The sequence below is a fragment of the Emydura macquarii genome, unplaced genomic scaffold (assembly GCF_026122565.2).
Source record: "Emydura macquarii macquarii isolate MOO-44397 ecotype Brisbane River unplaced genomic scaffold, CSIRO-AGI_Emac_v2 contig_1027, whole genome shotgun sequence".
In the NCBI taxonomy this organism is placed as follows: domain Eukaryota; kingdom Metazoa; phylum Chordata; order Testudines; family Chelidae; genus Emydura; species Emydura macquarii.
In genome coordinates, this window is record NW_027131164.1 from 15,430,128 (window position 1) to 15,452,474 (window position 22,347).

A 22,347-nucleotide genomic window follows, 5' to 3' on the forward strand; every position below is an offset into this window, starting at 1 on the left:
ACCATTTGGCTTATATCATTTTATCAGCATGCCCCTTGGGCTATCTGGGGCCCCAGCTATGTTTCAGCAATTGATGGATCGGCTATTGCAGCCACGCTTGCAATATGCGGCCATGCATATCAACAACATAGTGGTTTATAGCTCTACTTGGGAGAAACCATCTACAACAACTCACCACATTACTACGAGCCCTGAAGCAAAAAGAAAACAGCCAACCCCATGAAGTGCCACCTCGGGTGGAAGGAAGTGACTTAGGGCATACCATGGGGAAAATATGATTCCGTCCCTTGGTGGACAAGGTGCAGGCCCTGAGAGACTAACCTGCCCCTATGACAAAAAGGAAGGTGAGGCAGTTCCTTGGCTTAGCAGGATACTATCTACAGTTTGTGCCAGACTTCGCTATCGTGGCACCGTTCAAGTCCCATGGGCTACTTCCTCCCCTGTCTCCAGAAGCTAGGGGAGTTTGCTCATGGTTGGTTAAGAGTTCTACAGGTATGCCTATCCTGGCAAAAATCTTGAGGAGCTCTACAGCTATGGTGGGGGCCATGATAGTTCATAGTGGAACTGCCTCCAGGTAGCGAGTCAGAGCCGACCACCACCAGGATGTATTGGAACCCCGATGCGTTCTTCTCCAAGGGTCCCACCAAGTCTAGGATGATTCTCTCAAAGGGGACCCCAACCAATGAGAGTGGGATCAGAGGCACCTTCTGTATCCCCTTCATGCTGGGCTGCTGACATTTGGGGCAGGAGGTGCAAAAGTCCCACACCTCCTGGCATACCTGGGCCAGAAGAACCTCCACACCACCTGTTGCAAAGTCTTCTCATGCCCCCTATGTCCAGCCCAGTGTACAGAGTGGGCTAATCACAACACACCCCATTGGAACTGGCGGGAGACCAACTGCTGGTGGAGCTCCTCTTGTCTGGGGCACCCAGGTCACCCGATAAAAGTGGTCTTGGTGGACCTCAAAATATGGTCCTTGGAAACATCGTGGGCCTGGGTCAGTTGGTAGTTCCTCGTTCTGGATTTGCTCCCATGCCTGGCTAAGGGTCAGGTCTTTCCTCTGCTCCTGTAGGAAGGCCCCATTCACCGCTAACCATTCCTGGTCGTTATCCTCCTTGGGGACAACCCCCACCCACAGTTGCAAGGGACTCCTGACATGGTTAGAGGGACCCTCATCTGGGTCATCCGGTTGTTCATGGCCCAGGAGCTCCCTCTTCACTGGTTCAGGTGTCTCCTCTTCTCTATGCTGGTTGCTGGAATCCCACAGAATCTCCTGGAACCAGGGCCAGTCCCGTCCTAGTACCACAGGGTATGCAAAGGCCGGAGCTAAGCCCACTCAGCACTCTTCCTCATAGTTCCCAGCTACCAGCCATACTGTGGCAGTGGGGTACAGTTGTACCTCTCCATGGATGTATTGCATATGGGTTCTCCCATGGGATCTGAGGGACCCATCAGGCTGGCCCAGATCAATATCTGGTTGCAGCCCAAATCGATGAGGGCTGTCTGCGGGGTACCATCTACTCCTACAGGTACCAGTAGCTTAGCATGACCCCTTCTTTGTGCCTAGTGGTCCACTGTCCACACTTGCCCACTGGCACAGTCCATGAAGGGACAGTCTCTTCAAAAGTGCCCCTCCTGCCCACACTCAGAGCAGCAGCTCTTAGATGCTCTGGTCCATGGGATGGGTCTGGGAACACCTGATGTGTGCAGGGAAACTTCTTTGCCCCTGTGACCCATCCATGCCTAGGGTAGCCACCTGAAAATGCCAAGGTCAGGGCAGGCTGTAAAAGGAGAGCAGATCCTCCCAGCACTGGTGTGTGACACTGAAGTCAGACTTCCCAACTAGTCACAAACAGTACTTCTGATTCCCCACACTGGTTATCAAGAAGCCAAAATAAAAATATACACAGCCCCCTTTACTGCATTTCAGTCTCTGGCTCCCAATCAGCCACTAGGTCCAGTAAAGAGACCAGTTATTTAAAACTCTATGCTCTTTACCAAAAAGGTTTCTCCTGACTCCAAAGGGTCAGCCACAGTACCAGATCAATATAAGTCTGGATCTTACCCAAAATACCACACTGCCAGCCAATCCTTTAGTAAATAAAACTAAAGGTTTATTATAAAAGGAAAGAAACAAATAATAAGATAAACGTTAAATAATTAAAGCAATCAGACACATACAATTGATTTGAAAGTCCATATATATCAGGTTTCTAATAGAATTGTGGAATTTGCAGGCTTGTATAGTCCCTCTGGTATACATCCAGTACCTGGATGGGTCTCAGTTCTTTGTTTCACAGCTTCAGTTCAGTTGTAGATGAGTTGATCCAGAGGTAGGCTGAGACTGAAGACCAAAGACAAAATGGATGTGGTGCAGCTGTCAAAATGGATGTGGTGCCATGCTGCTTGTGGACATTTACGGGAATAAGATGGAGTCCAGGGTCACATGAGTGACTGGTGACTCATCAGGTATATCCCTGGCTTCTTCCCCTGGCCCATTGTACCTGTGAGTTTCCTTAATGGGCCATTAAGCAGGTGCTTGTGCTGCAGCCATCCTGTCTGGGGTGTCGCCCAGAAGCACAGTACAATATGAAATATAGATACAAACATATCCATAACTTCCATTACACATATAACACATGAACATAAACATTATCATCTTACTTAGCACATCACAGCCTTTCTAATGTTACCTGATGTGGCATCTCTCACATGAATTACTATGATTTTAACATATTGATGTTAAACAACATAATAAATGCACACCCCCCAATCCAGCCAGCGTGAAACCCCCAATCACAGGGTCGGATGTGTTGCCCGGCTCCCCTGAGTGGTCTCAATTGCCTGTGATCAAAGTTCCAACTTCGCCCCATCATTGGGTTTGGGTTGCTCTGAGTAGGCAATGGCCTGGTAATCTTCCATTAGCAAGGCTGCTTTGGACAAAGTTGTGGGGTGGTGGCACTGCACCCATTCTTTTCCACTGACTGGCAGTATCTGCATGAATTGTTCTAGGACATCACCTCTGCCATTTGTAGTCCTGTTAAGTTCTCAGGGGCTAGCCACTTCCAACAATGGTCCCATGAGCACTGGGCCACGGTCCTAGCTGATCTTCAGGTGGGTACCATTCTTCGCAGAACCGCTGTCGATAGGCTTCATCACAGAGACCTGTTTGATCTAATATGTTAGCTTTCACTCGGGTGTAGTCCAAGACCTTGTGAAGGTCAAGGTTATGGTAGGCAGTCTGCGCCTGGCTGGTCAGTTAAGGTGCTTGTAAAGTGGCTCAGCATTCGGGAGGCCAGTGGGCCATTGTTGCGACCCATTCAAAGGTGACAAGGAACGCCTGAGGTTTGTCACCAGCCCTCATTTTGGTGAGTATCACCGGCAGTCCCGCCAAGGCATCCCCCAGCCTACAAAGACTAGTCTTGACAGCACTGCTGGCTGTAACAGCATTGCTACCTGTTGGATCAGGTGTTCCTGTCGGGTCTGGTGTTGGGTGGCCACTTCTCGGAACAGTTGCTGTTGCCTCTCCTGGTGCTGTGTCATCTGGAGCTGGTGTTGGCTGGTGATCTTATGTACCAGTTGGACCTGTTGTTGCTGCTACTGGGCCACCTGTTGCTGCTGGCTTTCTAACACCCACTTTAGGAGCTTCTCAGTGTCCATGTCTGATTGGGGTAATGGTCTCGTTGTCTAATCTCCTCTTCTGGACCTTTCAGCAAGTTCCTGTCGCTGTCCACTTTCTCCACCAGGTTGTTGCGGGGCTGGTACGCCTTGTCATGGGCGTCGGGTCACATATGCTGTGAAGGCAGGTAAAAGCTGTATAGCCACTGATAAGTCCCCCGTTAGCAACCCTGACTATCAAACGTGGTACCGTGGCCCAATGGCCAGAGTCAATACAGCAGCCCCCTCCGCCAGGGCAGCATGGACTAGTGGCTGGAGTCAATACAGCGGCCCCCTCTGTAGGGCAGCGTGGCCTAGTGGCCGGAGTCAATAAGGTCACCCACCTCAGTGGGATAACATAGCCCATTGGCTCATTGGGTTAGTGGGGCTCCTCCTCGGGATGTGTGGCACCCAGGGGAGGGGTGCTCGGGCTCTCCCTGCTCCTCCGAGCCCCAGCCCATGGCCCTGGCAGTAGTGGAGATACATGCCACAAAGTCAGATGGGATCCTCCCGAAACATGCTGACTGCTTTCCCGAGTCTCCCACTGTGGTATCATTCTAGTCTCCTGGGTTACTTTCTATCCTGTCCTCTGTGGCGATAATCCACAATTCTCCGGGGCTTCCAGGGTCCTCAAGTGGTGCTGCTCTTGGTGGCTCGATCCTTTTTCTGGGTTCCTCTGCCAACCTGGAATCTGCCCAGGGCAGGTTTGAAACATCTGGCACTGGCCGCTGTCAGAGACAGGATACTAGGCTAGATGGACCATTGGTCTGACCATTCTTGTGTTTATTTCAGGTACACTCACAAGATCTGTCTCTCTTGGTCACAGTCTCATGTCAGTTCTTGGATCAAGCATGTGACTCCCTCCCCCAGGTCAGGGCAGTCACTTTGTGCAGCTTCAAGTTCTTTGTATTGTTAGGCTTCTAGAACCAGGACAAATCAGTACATCCTATTTCCCCAGGAGAGTGCCGAGGAGATGCCTTCTTTCCCTGACACTGAGCTTTGTCAGTGCTTAAAGCTAAATTGGCATCCAGAGTAGAATTTTCTCTACTCTAAAGAAATGTACAAATAACTCCATTAACTTAATGTTACTGAAGAAGGCATGAGTTTTCTTGTGTTCACCAATTGTTCAAAAACATTATTTCAGACAAAGTTACTTACAGAAGCTGTAAGTTATCTGTAAACAAGATAACTCTTGAACCCATTTTGAATGCTTCTGGTTTCTATTTCAAAGTAGATGAAAGTTAAAACTGAATAAAGCAAGTTAATCTGTATCCATAGCTATCTGTTAATTAGAAAGTGGTTTAAAAAAAAAAAAAAAAAGAACAGGGAGTGCCCATGCAATGGCTCCTGCCTTCTCTCATATATTTCTTTATTTAAAGTTTTACTTCTAAATGTATTTAAGTTCATAACTATAGTGTTTAAAACACTGAAGGCAAAAAGTACTGGGTCATATTATGGCAGTTTTGTGCTGCTCTGATAATACAAAGCTGCTGTAAACCTGTCTTAATTGGCCAATTAAACAGATTTATGGCTTCTTTGTATTAATGGAGCAAAAAAATAAATTCATTCTATTTGGAGACTTTTTGGATCCAATTATGCTCTCATTTCATCACAATAGGAGTTTTGCTATTGATTTCAACAGGGTACAAGTATGTACTGTATTTTTTGCCCCAATTTTTTATTGTTAGGGGCATTTTCAAGGAAACAGTATATTTTAAGTGTTCATGTGCTCATGCTATTTAAAATCCCCACACAGCCAATATTCCCAGTGAAGTCAGCCAGTATGATCTGCAGGATTTGGATAGACATTTGCATAGAAATAAACTGTGCCATCATACACAGAGCTCATAACTGCAAGTGGAGGATAAACAGCTGGCAGAGAGGAGGGCTGTAGATTTCATTTCCATATCCCTATTGATAAAAATGGGTGAAGCAGAACACAGAAATGATCACCCTCCTGACAGGATGCCCATGACCTCCCCCAGGTTTCCAGTTGTGGTGATAACTCGACAAGGCTTCCTTAGGGTAATTTTCACACAATCATTATTTAGCTACTTGGATGGTTGATTTCCTCTCTTTCCCCATTCTCTTTATTTTTACAGAAGAGCTTGGCTGGCACACATAGATGCGCTCTGGAAGCTGTGCCTCCGATGTTTTGAGCTGCTGCATTAAGGAAACAGCACATAAAACACTTCTGAAATATTTGCTTTCCGACTGCACTGTATTCCAGGGGATTTCAAAGAAGTTTGCTCTGCAGTTAAGGGCGTGCGGAGGGGCCCCTGGCCAACCAACCAACGCAGTCAGACCTTTGGGCTAGTGACATAACCACTCCCTCTGCAAACACAGGACTCCCGTGTAACCTGGCCAAGTTTCGTTTCTTTGCTCACAACTGTTGGTTTTCAAAGATAATGTCACCTAACATGGAAACGGCTCGTTAGAGGCTCCCAGTCCCCGCCGCCGTCTTTTGTTTCGGGCGGTTTCCCAGCAGCAGCAGCAGGGCTGGCCGGGCTTCTCTCGCTAGCGGCTGCTCTGCGGCAGAGCCCGCGGTCGCTGCTCGATAGAAAAGCTCGCTGGCCCGACGGGGCGCGGGGTTTGCAGCTCAGACCATCTCCAGTTGTTCCAGCCTTGCTCGCAGCGCCTGGGCTGGGCGGGTGCCAAACCACCCGAGCGCTTTCGTTTCTCACGCCCCCGCCTTCAACTTCTGACCGAGTTTCCCTTTCCTGGCGGGTGTGATGGGCGGGGGCGGAGGGGGCTGGGCTCGGTTTCGTTTCTCCGGGTAGCTGCCGCTGAGCTCTGGATGCTGCCCCGAGGACTCCTGCCGCTGCTGCCGCCCCGCTCCCTTTCCGCCATGGCGGCGCCTCCGACGGGCAGCTCCGCACGGAGCCGGCTGTGCTTCGCGGTGGAGGGGGCCGGCGGCTCGGATCTGGTCTGCTTCACCCTCGGCGGCAGCGGCGAGGGCCCAGCCCGCGATCCAGAGGACGACGGCCGCCCCCGGCCCCGCTGCTTCCTGCCGGCTCCGGGCAGGTGCTATTCCCTCTGCCTCCCAGCCGCCGCCTCCAGCGTCCCGGCGGCCCGGCTGCACAGGCGTTTGCAGCAGAGGCTGAGCGGGGGCCAGGGGCCGTTCGGGAGGTGCCAGGTCCTGGCGCTGCTCTCTTACCGCGCGGACGGGGCGCAGGCTGCGCCGGAGAAGGGCTTCCTCATCCAGGACCCGCAGGGAGGCCCGGAGACCGAGCGCGCCTTGGAGGAACTGCTGCGAGCCCAGGGCGAGCTCGCCCAGCTGCCGCCGCCGGCGCTGGGCGTGTACGAGGCGGGCGAGCGGGGCGAGCTGTGGCAGTGCTTGTGGGCCCTGCGGCGGGCGGGCGGCAGAGAGCTGCTCCGCAGAGCCCGAGTGCTGGCCGCCGAGGAGCCGCCGCTGCACCCCGCGGTGCCCGGCCTCAGCCACGCCGCCGTCTTCCACTCCCTGGAGGCCGCCCGCAGCGTGCTGAAGCAGGTAAGATCGCGGGCGGCCGCCGTGTCAGGGGCTGTTCAGAGGGGGATGAACGAAGCTGGTCTAGGAGCTCAGCCTAGCTGCATCTACTCAGCTCCCGGGGGGGGGCTAGTCTTTTCCCGCAGTGTAACCCCCCTGCCTTCCCTAGTAACTCCTTATCGATATTGGCCTGAATGAGAGGGATCACGTCCATGATCTGTTTTCCCTCCCTAACCACTCTTTCCTGGACCTGCTTAACAGTTGGAGGTCTCCACCTGGGAGGGATGCTGCTGGCGTCCTACACCCTACTTTCCCACACTCTTATTGCATATAGGTGATCGGACTTGAGTCTGAACTCACCAGCCTAGTTCTCACTTAAGTCGACATTACTCCTGATTGACACCAGCATAGCTGATATCCGGCGCAGGCTCCAAGGCTGTTAAATCAGAATACATAGCATTTTTCTTCAGGAGATCTCATGGTGCTTTACAAATGAGGCATGTATCAATCAATACCCTCATTTTACAGATGGGGAAACAGGCACAGAGCAGTGAAGGGACTTGCCCAAGGTCACCCAGCAGGCCAGTGGCAAAGCCAAGTCTCCTGAGCCCCAGTCTAGTGCCCTATCCAATAAGCCACATTGCCTCTTTTAAGTACTTCAGTGTATTAACTTATGTATATAAACAGATTACTTTTTAGAAAGTGATTAATGGAGTCCCAGCGAAGGTGCTACCCCCATTGCCTTCAATGGGGATTGCACATGAATGAGAGCAGAATGTAAAACTGTTAGGTAACTACTGTTGCATCTAAGGGGAAAATAACTAATGTACTTGTCAAATCCAATAATCATACATTTATAATCATAATTTTTCAGGGTTACTATAGGAGCCCTTACACCTGTGTTTACTGCACCTTTCCTTACCATCTTTTTTTTCCTTTTTTAAAAACATATTCCTATTTTCAAGAAGATATGAAAGAGAACCACCGTATCTGGACCAAAGATTGGGGGTGTTCAAATCAAAGACTTTGGTTCTTTTGTCTGTCTTCAATTTGTATTGTCCTTGGGTATGAAACTGTACCCTCTCCAGTTTAATGGGGTCTTTGGAAAAATACCGATGTATCAGGTGCTTTTGGAGTAATCAGTCTTATATTCATTACAGTGCATGTCATTAATCCCTGAAGCCAAAGCTGTCCTTGATCTAGTGGATAAATGCCCCAAGAATTCAAAAAAGGGAGACTTTCCAGTTATAGTTATTGAAGGACTAGATGCAACAGGTAAGAGCATAATGTGAATAAAGAATCACAACTGAATAATTGTTAAAAATAGTATCTGATGTGACTTTTATGGACTCATGACATGTACATTCAAAAGTAGGTCTTCAGAAGTGGTTGGCAGAATACAGAAGAGCAAGTCACAAAGATCCAAATTCTTCTCCCAGATTTGCATGGCAGAGCTCAGCCCCAAAGCAATTTTTCACATCAAGTGCAAATAGGGTGACCAGATGTCCCGATTTTATAGGGACAGTCCCAATATTCGGGGCTTTTTCTTATATAGGCGCCTATTACCCTCCATTCCCTGTTCCAATTTTTCACACTTGCTGTCTGGTCACCCTAGGTGCAAATTTCCTACTAATTTCATTGGAAGAGCACACAGGTAGGCAGGGCAGAATATTGAAAACAAGAACAGTTGTGCAGTCCTTAGTCTCTTGGGGAAGAGGAGAATCACAATACTCTTGAACAACCATTTGTGGCTATCTACAGAACAGCACCAACATGTCTCTCGAGCTGTGTCAAAGAGCATTTGCAATTGTGGGGAACTATTCTAAACAGAGGTTGAAATTCATCTTGGTGTCACTCCACTGAAGTGAACAAAATGATACCAGAAATTAACTTGGGCAGGATATTAACTTAGCAACATCTGTGTAGCCTGCCATATCAGTAAAGTTACTAAAACTGAAATGTAAAGATGTTACCATGTGTACAGATGGCCTAAGGGGAAAAGAGTCAGGCAACTGGCAAAAGGGGAAAATGATTCTTTGACTAGGTGTTACATTTTCAAAGCAGGGATGGTTTTAAATGGGGGGTTTATTAAACTTAATATAAAAAAACTCTTCAACGAAACACACCTTGGACAAGCCCCACATCAGTTCAATCTCACTGGAGCACAACATAGAACAATCCTCCTGGGACCAGTTCCTGTGTCCCTGCTGTATTCCCTTTGATCTCTTCAGCAGAGCTCCAAATCCCTAAAGAGACAGGACACAACCTTAAAGGGACAGGATGTAGGTAAATATAACCCCAACAGTAAATATAACTGACATTCTCTAATGGGTACTACATAGGAATTGTGATAAGAACTCCCATAATCAGATAGACATGTACTGTGGTATAGTCAAAGCTCTATAACTACACTATCAAAATATGTAGTAAAAGACTAGATAAATATATCAAAATGTATTCTCCAGCTTAAGGGAAAAGAACATTTCTTTTGCATTTAAAAAAATTAAACCGAGCAGTTATGATGTTCCATGCTATATGTTTAAAGATTTTTTTTCTTTTTGTGTGTTAACTACAGGCAAAACCACTGTAACCCACTCTGTCAAGGATTCACTGAATGCACTTCTCTTAAGATCACCACCAGCTTGTATCAGCCAGTGGAGGAAGACTTTTGATGATGAACCAACACTCATCAGGAGGGCATTTTATGCTTTGGGCAACTACATTGTTGCTTCGGAAATAGCAAAAGCATCTACTGAGTCACCTGTGATTGTAGACAGGTTTGTAAAAGTATTTTCCTGTTGTATGAGTGTGACCATCCATTCTTTTCAATGTGACAGGTAAAACCACCTAAGTTATCTTATCTTTAGCATTACTTTGGTAGGTAGCCTGGAAAATGTCAGTATTCTGAGAAATGGACTATTTATCTATTTATTTATTTATTTCTACTTAATTCTGGTGGGTGGTTTAAGTGCACATGAAAAAGACAGCATGATTGAAGACAATACTACTAAGCATGTTATATATGTAGCCCATCAGATGCAGGCGAAATGCAGAGAACCGCAACAGGACCTTTACACTGTCTTTGTTGACCTGGCTAAAGCATTTGACATCAATAGTAGACCTGGCCTTTGGCAATTATTACAGAACTTTGGTTGTCCAGAAAAATTTACCAACATTCTGAGGCTATTTCATGACAGCGTGCTCGAACAAGTCTGCATAGATGGTGTTCTGTCTGACCCATTTCCTATCACTAATGTTATTAAGCAGGACTGTATAAATGGTCCACTCTTGTTTAATTTCTTCTATGCAGCAATGCTCAGTGATGCTATAGGAGACCTGAATGATGGTATCAGGATATAGTTCTGATCCTCTGGAAAATTATTTCATCTAAGCAGGCTGTGATCTTCCATGAAAGTCTTTGAGGCAATTGTTCATGAGCCGTTGTACGCTGATGACTGCTATAGAGGCACATACTCTAGAAGAGGTACAGTTGATAACAGACAGATTTGGAGAGTCTGCAGAAAAGTACAGGCTGCAAATCAGTCTGAAAAAGACAGAGGTCATGTATCAGTCTGTGCCAAGGAAACTCTACAGGAAACCAACAGTCACCATCAGCAACACACACAGCTGAATGCTGTTACAGACGTCTGTTATCTTGGTAGTATATTGTCAGATGATGTTACTATAGACAAGGAGCTGACAAGTTGTTTCAACAGAGCTAGCTGATCATTTGCAGATTGTCAGGCAGAGTCTGACAGCAGCATATTAAGCTTCAAACCAAATTAAGTCCATAAAGCAATTGTGTTGTCCGACTTGTTGTATGAGTGTGAGACCTGGACCTGCTACAGGCATATTAAGCTTCTAGAAGAGTCCCATTTATGATATCTGTGTGACATATTCTGCATCAAATGGCAGGATAAAGTTACAAGTAATGAGATTCTATAATATAGTCACTCCACAGGGATTGAAGCCATGCTCATCTCATCACAGTTATGCTCGGATGCTCACGTATTCAGACTGGACAACACCAGAATGCCAAAGGAAATGCAGTTTGGCAAACTGAAAGTCAGCGACCGCATATGAGGTGGCCAGAAGAAACACTTCAAGGACACACTGGATGCACTTCTCAACAGCTAGTATTAGCCAGTGGAAAAACCATAACTTGAAACAGTGCAACATTGACATTGACAGCTGGGAGTCATCCGCAACAGATAGATCGTGCTGGTGATCAGTAGTCAACGATGAGGTTGCTCAGTTCAAGATTAACTGCTGAATGGAACTTGAGGCACCAAGGCTGAGTTGTAAACAGCGGCGGACTCAGCAGGCACAGATGATAAGCTCTTCCTCAGCATCGAGTTACCTATGCACTTCATGTGGGAAGAACTACCATTCATGCAGCTGTCTTTTTAGCACAGCTGTATTCACAAGACGTAATATCGTCGTCAGCATCAACTTGCATCACATAGCACAACAAGATTGTTATGGCAGCCATATGTCTCGAAAGACGATGCTGTAAACACCAAAGCAGTTCTGTTACTGTGTGTGATGCTGCTGTGTTGCAAATGGCTAAAAGTCCAGTTCTCGAGCAGCCAGGCATAGCGCAGGTAGGTACTGTGCAAGATTCCTTAATACACTACTGGCTATTTGCAACAAACATGATGAGTGTGCAGACTGCCAGTTGCAGCTGGCTGTAAGGATGTTTTAGATGAATGTAAATTGAAGATTGAGGATCTCTTGAGACATTTAGATAGACCTATGTGCAGGTCTGGGGAGGAGCTGGTAGTTATGGTATAAGTAGGTACAAATGACATAGGAAAAGGTAGAGGAGAGATCATGGATGGCAAATTTAGGCTGGTAGGTAAGAGATTAAATACCAGGACCCTCATGGTAGCATTCTCTGATATGTTTCCAGTTCCACACACAGGGCCAGTTAGACAGGCAGAACTGCAGGATCTCAATGCCTGGATGTGACAATGGTGTTCTGAGGAGGGATTTATGTTTATCAGGACCTGGTGAGCCCTTGGGGAAAGGAGGAGCATATACAGGAAGGATGAGCTCCACCAGAACCAAAATGGAATCAGATTGCTGGCATGAAAATTAAAAAGGTCATAGGGGAGTTTTTAAACTAAGGGCTGGAGGGAAACAGACTGGTGCGGAGGAGCACATGATTCGGAGAGACACAGCCCTTAGGAGGAAGGATTTATTACAGGGGATATACTATATCTTATAAAGAAGAGAGGATAGGACAGGATACAGCACAGGTAGGAGCTAAAGAGAAACAGTCAAACAAAAAGGTGTCCCATTAAATTACATCACATGAAGTCAAACAACTAAATTATCAATTTTTTTTTATAAATGCTTGTATACAAATGCAAGAAGTCTAAACAGTAATATGGATGAATTTGAGTACCTGGTATTATATGAGGATATTGATACAACAGGCATCACAGAAACTTGGTGGAACAATCATAATTAATGGGACACAATAATACCAGAATACAATATATATATAGAAATGACAGAGTAGGTTGTGCTGATGGGGGAGTGACACTATAAGTGAAAGAAAGACTGGAGTCTAATATGGGCGAAATCTTAAATGAGTCAAACTGTACCATAGAATCACTATGGATAGAAATTCCATGCTTGAATAATGAGAGCAAAGCAGAAGGAATATACTACTGACTACCTGACCAGGATGGTGATAGCGATTGAAAAATGCTCAGGGAGATTAGAGAGGCTACAAAACCAGAAAACCCAGTACTAATGGGGGATTTTGACTATCACCATATTGACTAGGAACATGTCACCTCAGGGTGGAATGCAGAGATTAAATTTCTAGACACCACTGATGACTGCTGCTTGGTACAGCTTGCCCTGGAACCACAACAGGAGAGGCAATTTGTGACTTAGTCATAAGTGGTGCATAGGATCTGGTCCAAGAGGTGAATATAGCTGAATCTCGGTAATAGTGACCATAATGTCATTAAATTTAACATCTTTTTAGGGGGGAAAATGCCAAAGAAACCCACCACAGTAACATTTAGCTTTCAAAAATGGGGACTATACAAAAATGAGAAGTAAGTTAAATGGAAATTAAAAGGTACAGTGACGAGTGAAATGCCTGCAAGCTGCATGGAAACTTTTAAAAATACCATATTAGAGACTCAAACTATATGTATACCTAAAATAAAAACAGTAAGAGGACCAAAAAATGCCACCATGGCTAAACAGAGTAAAAAAGGCAGGTAGAGACAAAAATTGGAAGTCAAATCCTATTGAGGAAAATAGAAAGGAACAAACTCTGGCAAGTCAAGTGTAGAAGTATAATTAGGCAGGCATGGAAAGAATTTGAAGAGCAACTAGCAAAAGACACAAAAATTAGCAGCAGAGGTTTTTATTAAGTACATCAGAAGTAGGAAGCCTGCCAAACAACCAGTGAGACCAGTGGATAATCAGGGTGTTAAAGGAGCACTCAAAGAAGATAAGGCCTTTGTGGAGAAGCTAAATGAATTCTTTGTGTTGGTATTCATTGGATGATGGGAGATTGCACACCTGAGCCATTCTTTGTAGGTGACTAATCTGAGGAACTGTCCCAGAATTACTCAAGAGAGTTAAATGCAAAGATGACTGCAAAGAGTTACAAAGGGATTGCACAAAACGGGCTGACTGGGCAAGAAAGTGGCAAATGAAATTCAATGTTGATACATGCAAAGTAATGCACACTGGAAAACATAATCCCAATGATATACAAAATGATGGTGTCTAAATGAGCTGTTATCACTCAAGAAAGAGATCTTGGAGTCATAGTTCTTTGAAAAGATCTGATCCCTGTACAGTGGCAGCCAAAAAAGCTAACTATGTTAGGAACCATTATGAAAGAGAGAGATAATAAGACAGAAAATACCATAATGCCACTCTATAAACCCATGGTATGGATACTATTTTGAATAATGCTTGTAGTTCTCTTTGCCCATCTCAGAAAAGATATCCAAATTCAAAAAGTACAGAGAAGGGCAACAAACATGATTAGGGGTATGGAACAGCTTTCATATGATGAAAGATTAAAAAGACTGGGACTGTTCAGCTTAGAAAAGAGATGATTGAGGGGGGATATGATAAAGGTCCATAAAATCATGAATGATGTGGAGAAAGCAAATAGGGATATGTTATTTACCTCTTCACATAACACACAAATATCATCACCCAATGAAATTAATAGGCAGTGGCCTTAAAATAAACATAAGGAAGTACTGCTTCACACAATGCACGTTCAACTCGGCTGGGGTTGTTGTGAAGGTGAAAAGCATAACAGGATTTGAACAAGAATTTGGTAAGTTCATGGAACTGAGAAGATCCATCAATGGCTATTAGCCAACATGGTCAGGGATGCAACCCCATGCTCTGGGTGTCCCTAAACCTCTGACTGTTAGAAGCTGGACGACACTAGAAAAATTGCCATGTTCTGTTCACTTTCTGAAGCATCTGGCAACAGCCACTGTCAAAAAACAGGATACTGGGCTAGGTGGACCATTGGTCTGACTCATCATGGCCGCTCTTTTATTCTTATGAAGTGACTGAATTTAAGACACACTTAGCCCTACAGAAATGAAAAGGTAGCAGTACAGGTGGGGCGTTCTTCCCTTATCTGTCCATTTTACTAGTTCATTACCAAAATCAAGAAATCCTATTTCTTCAGTTGCCCTGTTAAGATACTGGAACTTATTTTTTGTGCAAGCATGGATTTTATTGGAAAAAGTTAGAGAACTGTTTTCCTACTACATAGCCTCTTTCTAATGTTTTACTTAATAGTAACAAATAATTAGAAATTTTGGTTTATCATCACTTTGATAAATTATATATGGGTACAGAATCATCGTGGTGCCCCATGCATTGTGATTGTATATTAGGCAAACAGTTCTCTAACTATTTCCAATAAAATCCATGCTTGCACAAAAGTTCCAATTTTCTGAACCAGACCAAAACCAGAATCATTCACACTTATTTGCCCAAATTCAAACCCAGAAACATCCTAATTTATGCTTAGCTGGTAGGGAATATGCAGCCCAGTCCTCAACCACATGTGTAAAAATGTGAATAGATAGGAAGCATTATTAAAGGGTACTGATTTATTTTACAAAAGTGGTTCCTTCCATTAAGAGGTTTTGTCTTGTTAGTGTATTTCTTTTTTAAGTGATCATGTATGCATCCTACTCCTATATATTTTCCTGACAGGTTCTGGCATAGCACAGCTGCCTATGCAGTTGCCACTGAAATAAGTGGAAAAGTGCACAATCTTCCTCCAGTTCATCATGAGGTGTACCAGTGGCCTGAGGACCTGCTCAAACCTGATCTTGTATTGCTGTTGACAGTTAGTCCTGAGGAGCGGATCCGGAGACTGCAGGGACGAGGACTAGAGAAAACGGAGGAGGAAACCAAGCTAGAAGCTAACAGTTTGTTTCGCCAAAAGTATGTCTTAATAATGAATAAGATCATAGATGGAATCATGACCCCATTGAAATGGATCACTTGATGATTACCTGTTCTGTTCATTCCCTTTGAAGCCCCTGGCATTGGCCACTGTTGAAAAACAGAATACTGGGCTAGATGGATCACTGGTCTGACCCTGTGTGGCTGTTCTTATGTTAATAGCAAAATTCCCATTTACAATGGGGACAGGATTTCCGTTTGCCTAGACCAATGGTTCTCAACCTGCAGCTCACGGGGGGGCTGCATGCGGCCCATTTAGCATGCAGATGGAATTCAAAGTGTGCCACTCTGTCCGGCAGGGGGCAGGGCAGGCAGAGAGGGAGACAGCACCATACAGCCCTGCGGAGAGCTCCCTAGGAACAGGGAAGGCGAAGCGCCCCCTGTGGCAGGGCAGGCGCTCAGCTGGCAGCCTGCTGCTTCCTCCCTTCCCCTGCTGCAGGGAGCAGGGCTTGCTCTGCAGCCTGCAGGGAAGGAGGCTGGCTCTCCCTGGCTGAGGATGGCAACTCCGGGATGCTGCCTCCTGGGTCCTAGTGCCTGTTGTTGTCCTCTTCTAGTTGCTGGGTCCTGTTCCTGTACAACAGTGAGTGCCCGTGGGGGGGGGGCAGAGGCAGCGGGAAAGGAAGAGGAATGGGATAGGATGGAGGAAGAGAAAGGGATGGGGTAGAGGGATGGGAAAGTGCAATGAGGCAGAGGACAGTGTGGAGAGGAAGGGGATGGGGTGAGGGGAAGAGAAGGGGATGACTGAGAGTACCGCCGCCGGGGGGAGTGCTGCCTCCTCACTTCTGAGCATCTGTGCCAGAGTCGTTCAGAGAAAGGAGGGGGGGACGTGCTGTGTGTTGCCTCTGGTGGGGATAAGCATGCTCCAGACTGCAATGTACCTTGGCCTGCCTACAGCAGACGCCACATGTCTGTCCATCCCCTGCTGGCCATGTCCAGACCTGGAGCTCAGCCAGAGCAGGAGGCAGTCCCATCTCTGGCTGGGGGGAGAACTGGTGTGGGCTGGAAATTTGTCCCAGGGGCGGCTTCCCAGCTAGGATCCCCCATGGCTCAGTGGGTGGGATCACCTCTGCCCCAGGCTGTCTGGGAGCAGGTGTCGGACATGTGCCCAGCTAGACTCGCGGAAGCTGCCAGATCTCCCACTAATGTGAGACCAAATTAATTTTAACAGTTAATGTTTTGACTTATTTTGCTAATTTAAAATGCTTTTGGGAGACATTTGCCAGTGTTCAAATGAAAGGTACTATATCGATTTGAATTGCATTGCTGTCATAACAAATACTAACCTTATATTTTTGGTAGATGTACATGTAGTATATGTATTGCGTGGATGTGGTCTGCATAACACAGAGAGAGCTGCATATGAGGCCCACAATGGTAAATAGATTGAGAACCAGTGGCCTAGACTGTCCTGTTACTGAAGTAGGGTATACCCAACAAGGGTACATGCCATCAGTTAATCAATGACTGCATGGGCTGAAGTCCTCAGGCGAATAACTTCCTTACTCCCCCAAGTTCAAAGAAATTCATAGTTAAGGTAGAATTTTGGCCCATCTCTAGTAATTACCCCCATTGCAGTTCAGCCGTGGGATTTTTGACGGCCACAAGAAGGTCAAAAGCTCATTAGTCATTATAGAATTGAGCTGCTTAAATTTTTTTTTGGAAAATTATGTATGTGTGCAATGATGCCTGTTTTCCTAAAAAAGTTATAAACCTTCTCAGAATTTAATTGTCTATTTTGAAGGTTAATCTAGCTTTTATAAACCTAATATTGACCTTGACAAGGATGTATTAAGAGACCATATAAGTCTCACTGGTTTTGCCAAATTGTAAAAATGGTGCTTTATATTCCATTAATTACATGTGATCATGAACTAAAAAAAACTCTGGAAGGAGACACGACAGTGACAAGTATAACACTGGCAGATGCGTTTTTCCACCCCAGCATAAGAAAGCTAATTAGACTCTCTCTCTGGTTAACTATTTTACATACCTTAATTATCTGTGCCGAAGACTAGCCTATTGGCTTGGGTCCAGATAATTCTTTCTCCGGGGGGAAGAAATACTCACGAAACAGAGTTCTGTGGTTATCATTCTAGAGGATTTCACGATAGTGGAATGGAAAGGGGGCATCACCTTAAATATTGCTTAGATATTCGATATCCAGGAATCACTCAAATTTCTGGGTATCTACATGTAAATGTGTCCCTCTCCAGGACCCTCTTCACACTGGCAGCAGAGCTTCCTTTTCAGCAGGTCTGCAAGTAGCTTTTTGGTAGCATTCATCCTTGCTAGGAGTGTGGTTGGTTGGGTAGAAGTTGCAGAGCTGAGAAATGAGGAAGAACTTAATACTGCAGTACTCAGCAGTAGCTTCCATATATTTGGAGGTGTATAATGTCAGGTAGAATAAACATACTCCCAATTTTGACCTAGGCCATAACCAGCCACACACCTCTGTAAACACAGAGCTCCAGCCCCACACAATTCTCTGGGAAAGAGCAGGGGAGTGTAGGGTCAAGGGATGTTATGATGACTTTTGGTCTTCTTTCTCTTATGCCCTTGGCTGCCATCTCCTCTGTACAAAATCTTCCTTTAGATATGGCCCTTAGTTATTGCCATTCATTAGGTGCAGTCAGCCTGGATTTGAGAATGACCTCAGAATCTTGCTCTGTTGGTCATTTAGGTAGAAGTCTTAGTAGGTTTGAAATGATCAGTTTTGTAGCAGTAGACAAAACAACCTCCATTGTTCATATGCACCCTCAGAGGCTGGTTGTGGAAGAGCCCTGTTTTATGAGAATTGATTGTTTGCCCTCCAAGCAGCAAGGTTTCCAGAGTACTGTGATCATATGCAGCAGGGAGGAAGATAAATGGAGGGTGTGAGAAAGCTGTCTCACAGGAACACCAAGCTCCTAGTTGAAATCAGATTAGAAAAAGGAGACTGTGCTGGGCTTCTGGGCTTCCTCCATTGCAAAACAAACAAACATAGGGAAAGGAGCATCCCCTGTGACGCTCACATTGGTTTGTCTCAGGAAACTGGTTTAATGGTGAGTGTACATATTATGAATCTCATCTTCATAAATAACAGTTAATGTTTTGTTGTTGTGGCTTGTTGGCACACTGCAATACATTTTATTCTTGGCTTCATGGTAGAATTTTTCTACACCTCTGTGATGCCAGTGCATTTTCAGAGTCAGATATACCTTTTCATGTCATGGCAGTTTGTAGTTATAGATTGTATCACTTGCTTTATTTTTATTTATTGTTTTTTTAAAATAGAGTTGAAGAGTCATACAAAAGGATGGAGAACCCTGGATGTCAAGAGGTTGATGCTAGCCCCTCCAAAGAAGAGGTTCTGAGAACTGTTTTGCACCTAATTAAAAAACAGTGTGGTTCATTATAGCAGCTTTTGTGTGGCAACATTTACAGTGACTTGCTTATGTTTCCTGTATTTTTACTACCTGGACATGCACTGCACTCAGCTCTTTTCCACCCAAATAAGTTGCTCCAGAATTCTCAGACAGAAGAGTCTTCTCTTTCCTCTACCCTACACTCTAAACAGTGTTTTTATATTAAATCTTTCATTGCTGCCTAATGTATTTTATATATAGGGCAAAACACAGGTCCCAAGCTGTGCACCATCCATGGTGCATCCATCAACATATCATTAGGGATGTATCAGGTATATGAGACAGTCCTAGGGATGTGCTGGCATTTCTAACACTGTAATTGTATTCTATCACTGCATAAAGAACCTGATCGTGCATTCCTTGCCCAAACTGATATCAGTGTGAGTTTTGTGTGTGCAAGGAATGCAGAATCAGGAAGAGAATCTGAAACATAATCCAGTAGTAAAGCAGTTAAATGATCTAACATTCAGCAACCTGGAAAACACAGTCCCAGTGTTGGTTACTAAAATTGGCACTCGGATATTAGCATCATAGGCATGCTACAGAAGTGTGTTATAAATGAAGGCCTGATTTTTCCAAAGTGCTGCATACCAACTCATGTTGAAGTCAATGGAAGCTATGAGTGCTCAGCCTTCAGTACCAGGCTCTGAAAAGTCTGAGTAAATAAATACAAATGTGTCAATACATACAAAGGAAAGATCTGAATTTCAGTCAAACCATAAATGAGAGGCAGGTGGAAGGAGGGTAGGGTCAGCATTCTGGCACATTAGAAACAGGGACCTGAGAGGAAACTGAAATATAAAACATTTTGTAAATAATAAACAGAGTATTTTTCTGCATAGACTTTTTTCCCCCAACCTATTTTTCTAATGTATTAATGTTATCTTTGAGTGATTTGCTCGCCTTTTGCTAGAATTAATGTAAAGCAGAAAGACATGGAAAATGTGCTTGCAACATTCACCTTAGTCAGTTTTTTGAGCAACTTTATCTGTACTGAGCTTTCTATTCATATGTTCAGTGCAGAGGCAGCTTTGCAGCTATGCAAAAACTTATGCATAGGCTCAATTTTATACACATGGGTAGTCATGTTGGGGTACTCACAAGGGATAAAGTTGAACATGTATGTAAGTCTTTGCAGGATCAGGGGCTAACTGAAATTTAAGATGGACCCCTAAATTAAAGGGCATTTTATTTCTAATTAATTTTATTTCAAATCTAATCTAATTTATTTCTAATCTAATATTTATTTTCCTTTATTAAATAAGCGTGATTGTTCTATGAATACCTCTTTTAAATAAATGTTCCAAAAATGTGTATGTGATTATGACTGAACATGGTATTACCCTCTGTCATAGCAACACAAGGGAGAAAAAAGTAATAGAAAGAAAAATATCCAAACAAATTTTTATTTAGTTAATTTACATTGTATTTAGTTTACTTACTATTCATTATTTATATTGCACTAATGCCTGGTGGCTCTCCACACACACATTGAATAGAAACTGTTATGATTATACATTCATCTTAGAAGACATTTGAAGCATTCAAACAATCAGTTTTGGATAAAGGAATGTCAGATGTGGAGAGCATAACCAAGTTTGGAAAATTAGAGTTTGGATAATTGGGGTTTACTTATCCTGTAGCATTCAATATCTTAATTATTCCAAGGCCTACTGAGTGCTTTCCATATGGAAAGCAAGTACTGCTTAGTCAGGCAGAGCTCCAGCAAAGACAGGCTGTCTGTTTTTCTGCCTTTCCTGGATGAATTGATAAGGATGGTAATATAGCTAATAAGAGCTGAGTTACACCAAGCTGTAGGGCTTATGGACTACTCATGTCCCTTGAAGTATAACAAGCAGTACAATAAAACAAGATTGATCAGGCTCATGTGTTCCTTTCTTTTCTCTTTGCTTCGTTAGAATCAGAGCTCTGTATGCACGATTGCACATGGCCCATCCAGAATGCTAAAAGAGATTCTTGGTAATTATTGATGACTAAGGCTACAAGTCAGTCACAGAGGTCATGGATTTTGTGATTTTATGAGTCCTCTGCGACGTCTGCACAATTCCACTAATTCAGCCTTGGGCAGCAAGGCTCAGGCTTCAGCCCCAGCCTCCTGGAGCTGACGCCTGAGTCCCACCACTTGTAACTTAGCTTCCTGGGGCCCACTGTGGTGTGGGGTCCCAGGCAATTGCCTTGTTTGCTACCCCCTAACACCAGCTTTGTGTAAATTTCTGTGATTTATTGTTTATTCCCACGTCCTCTCCATGATTTCAATCAAAATACCCATGCCAAAATCATAGCCTTGTTGATAACTCTGGATGACTTCTGTAACATTTTTCATACAAAGATCTCAAAGCAATTTACAAATATTCATTATATTTTACAAACATCCCTGTAAGGTGGGTAAGAAGTATAAGGATCTCTTTTCAGCAGTCACTGAAATACAGCCACCTCAGGGATGGAAGCAGTAAGACAACACAACAGTTTAGAACAGGAAGTGAACGTATCCTATCCCATTGTGACTGCAGGTTAGGTAGGTGGTACCTGCTTCCCCTCAGTTGGAATTTGGCCAGGTCACAGGACTCAGCTGCTGCATCTTATCAAAAGTGCCATGGGAACTTTAAATGACCTCATAGGGTCCCAGGGCCCAAGCTCTAAAATCTACACTGCAGTATTATATCCCTGCAGTCCGAGTCAGTTGACATGGGCTAGCTGCAGGTGTTTTATTGCACTATAGACACACCTCAAGAGGTCATGATTTTGGTTTCATCACATATGTAACCCTAGGCTTGGCCAGTGATCCCATAGAGCTACAGCAAGGGTATGTTTAGGGCTTGATGTGAGCACTCTGGCCCTGATCCAGTAAAGCACTTAAGTATGGGCTTAATTTTAGCTATGTGAGTAGTCCCATTAAAGTCAATGGATCTAGCCCTGACTGACCAATTAACACTATTTGTAGCACCTAAGTGTGTTTTGGACTACTGCTCCATGCTGAGCCCTGCAGTGCTTGCTGGTTACAAGAAAGAATGCCACTCCAGCAAGTAAAAGAGGGGTTACAAGTTTATTTTATAGTAGCCACTACTCCTCTCTCCCCTCCCCCCCCCCAGCCCTTCTCAGCCCCTTGGGAGGAAAGGGAATATTGTTTAGATTTTGTATATTTGGGACCTGAGGGGAAAATTTTCAAAGGCTCCAGTTGAGAGTTGGGCACCTAATTGTCCTTTGTGTCTTTGAAAATTTCCTCTTGGCTCCTTAAATGTTTCATGTTAGTTAGAGCATAACCAGAGCAGTTTGTTTCAAACAAAACAAGAAAACTATCAATGTAGCAGATC

At 44.7% G+C, this 22,347-nt stretch overlaps 1 protein-coding gene across 1 annotated transcript; it reads left to right on the top strand.

Moving 5' to 3' along the window:
• The first annotated feature begins 6,068 nt into the window (after positions 1 to 6,068).
• CMPK2 (cytidine/uridine monophosphate kinase 2) lies at positions 6,069 to 20,898 on the top strand. Its single transcript, XM_067544811.1, has 5 exons — positions 6,069 to 7,148; positions 8,285 to 8,399; positions 9,700 to 9,901; positions 15,357 to 15,590; positions 18,885 to 20,898. Exons 1-5 carry the CDS (start codon positions 6,456 to 6,458, stop codon positions 19,006 to 19,008), a joined length of 1,368 nt encoding a protein of 455 aa, XP_067400912.1. The 5' UTR covers positions 6,069 to 6,455; the 3' UTR covers positions 19,009 to 20,898.
• The last annotated feature ends 1,449 nt before the right edge of the window (positions 20,899 to 22,347 follow it).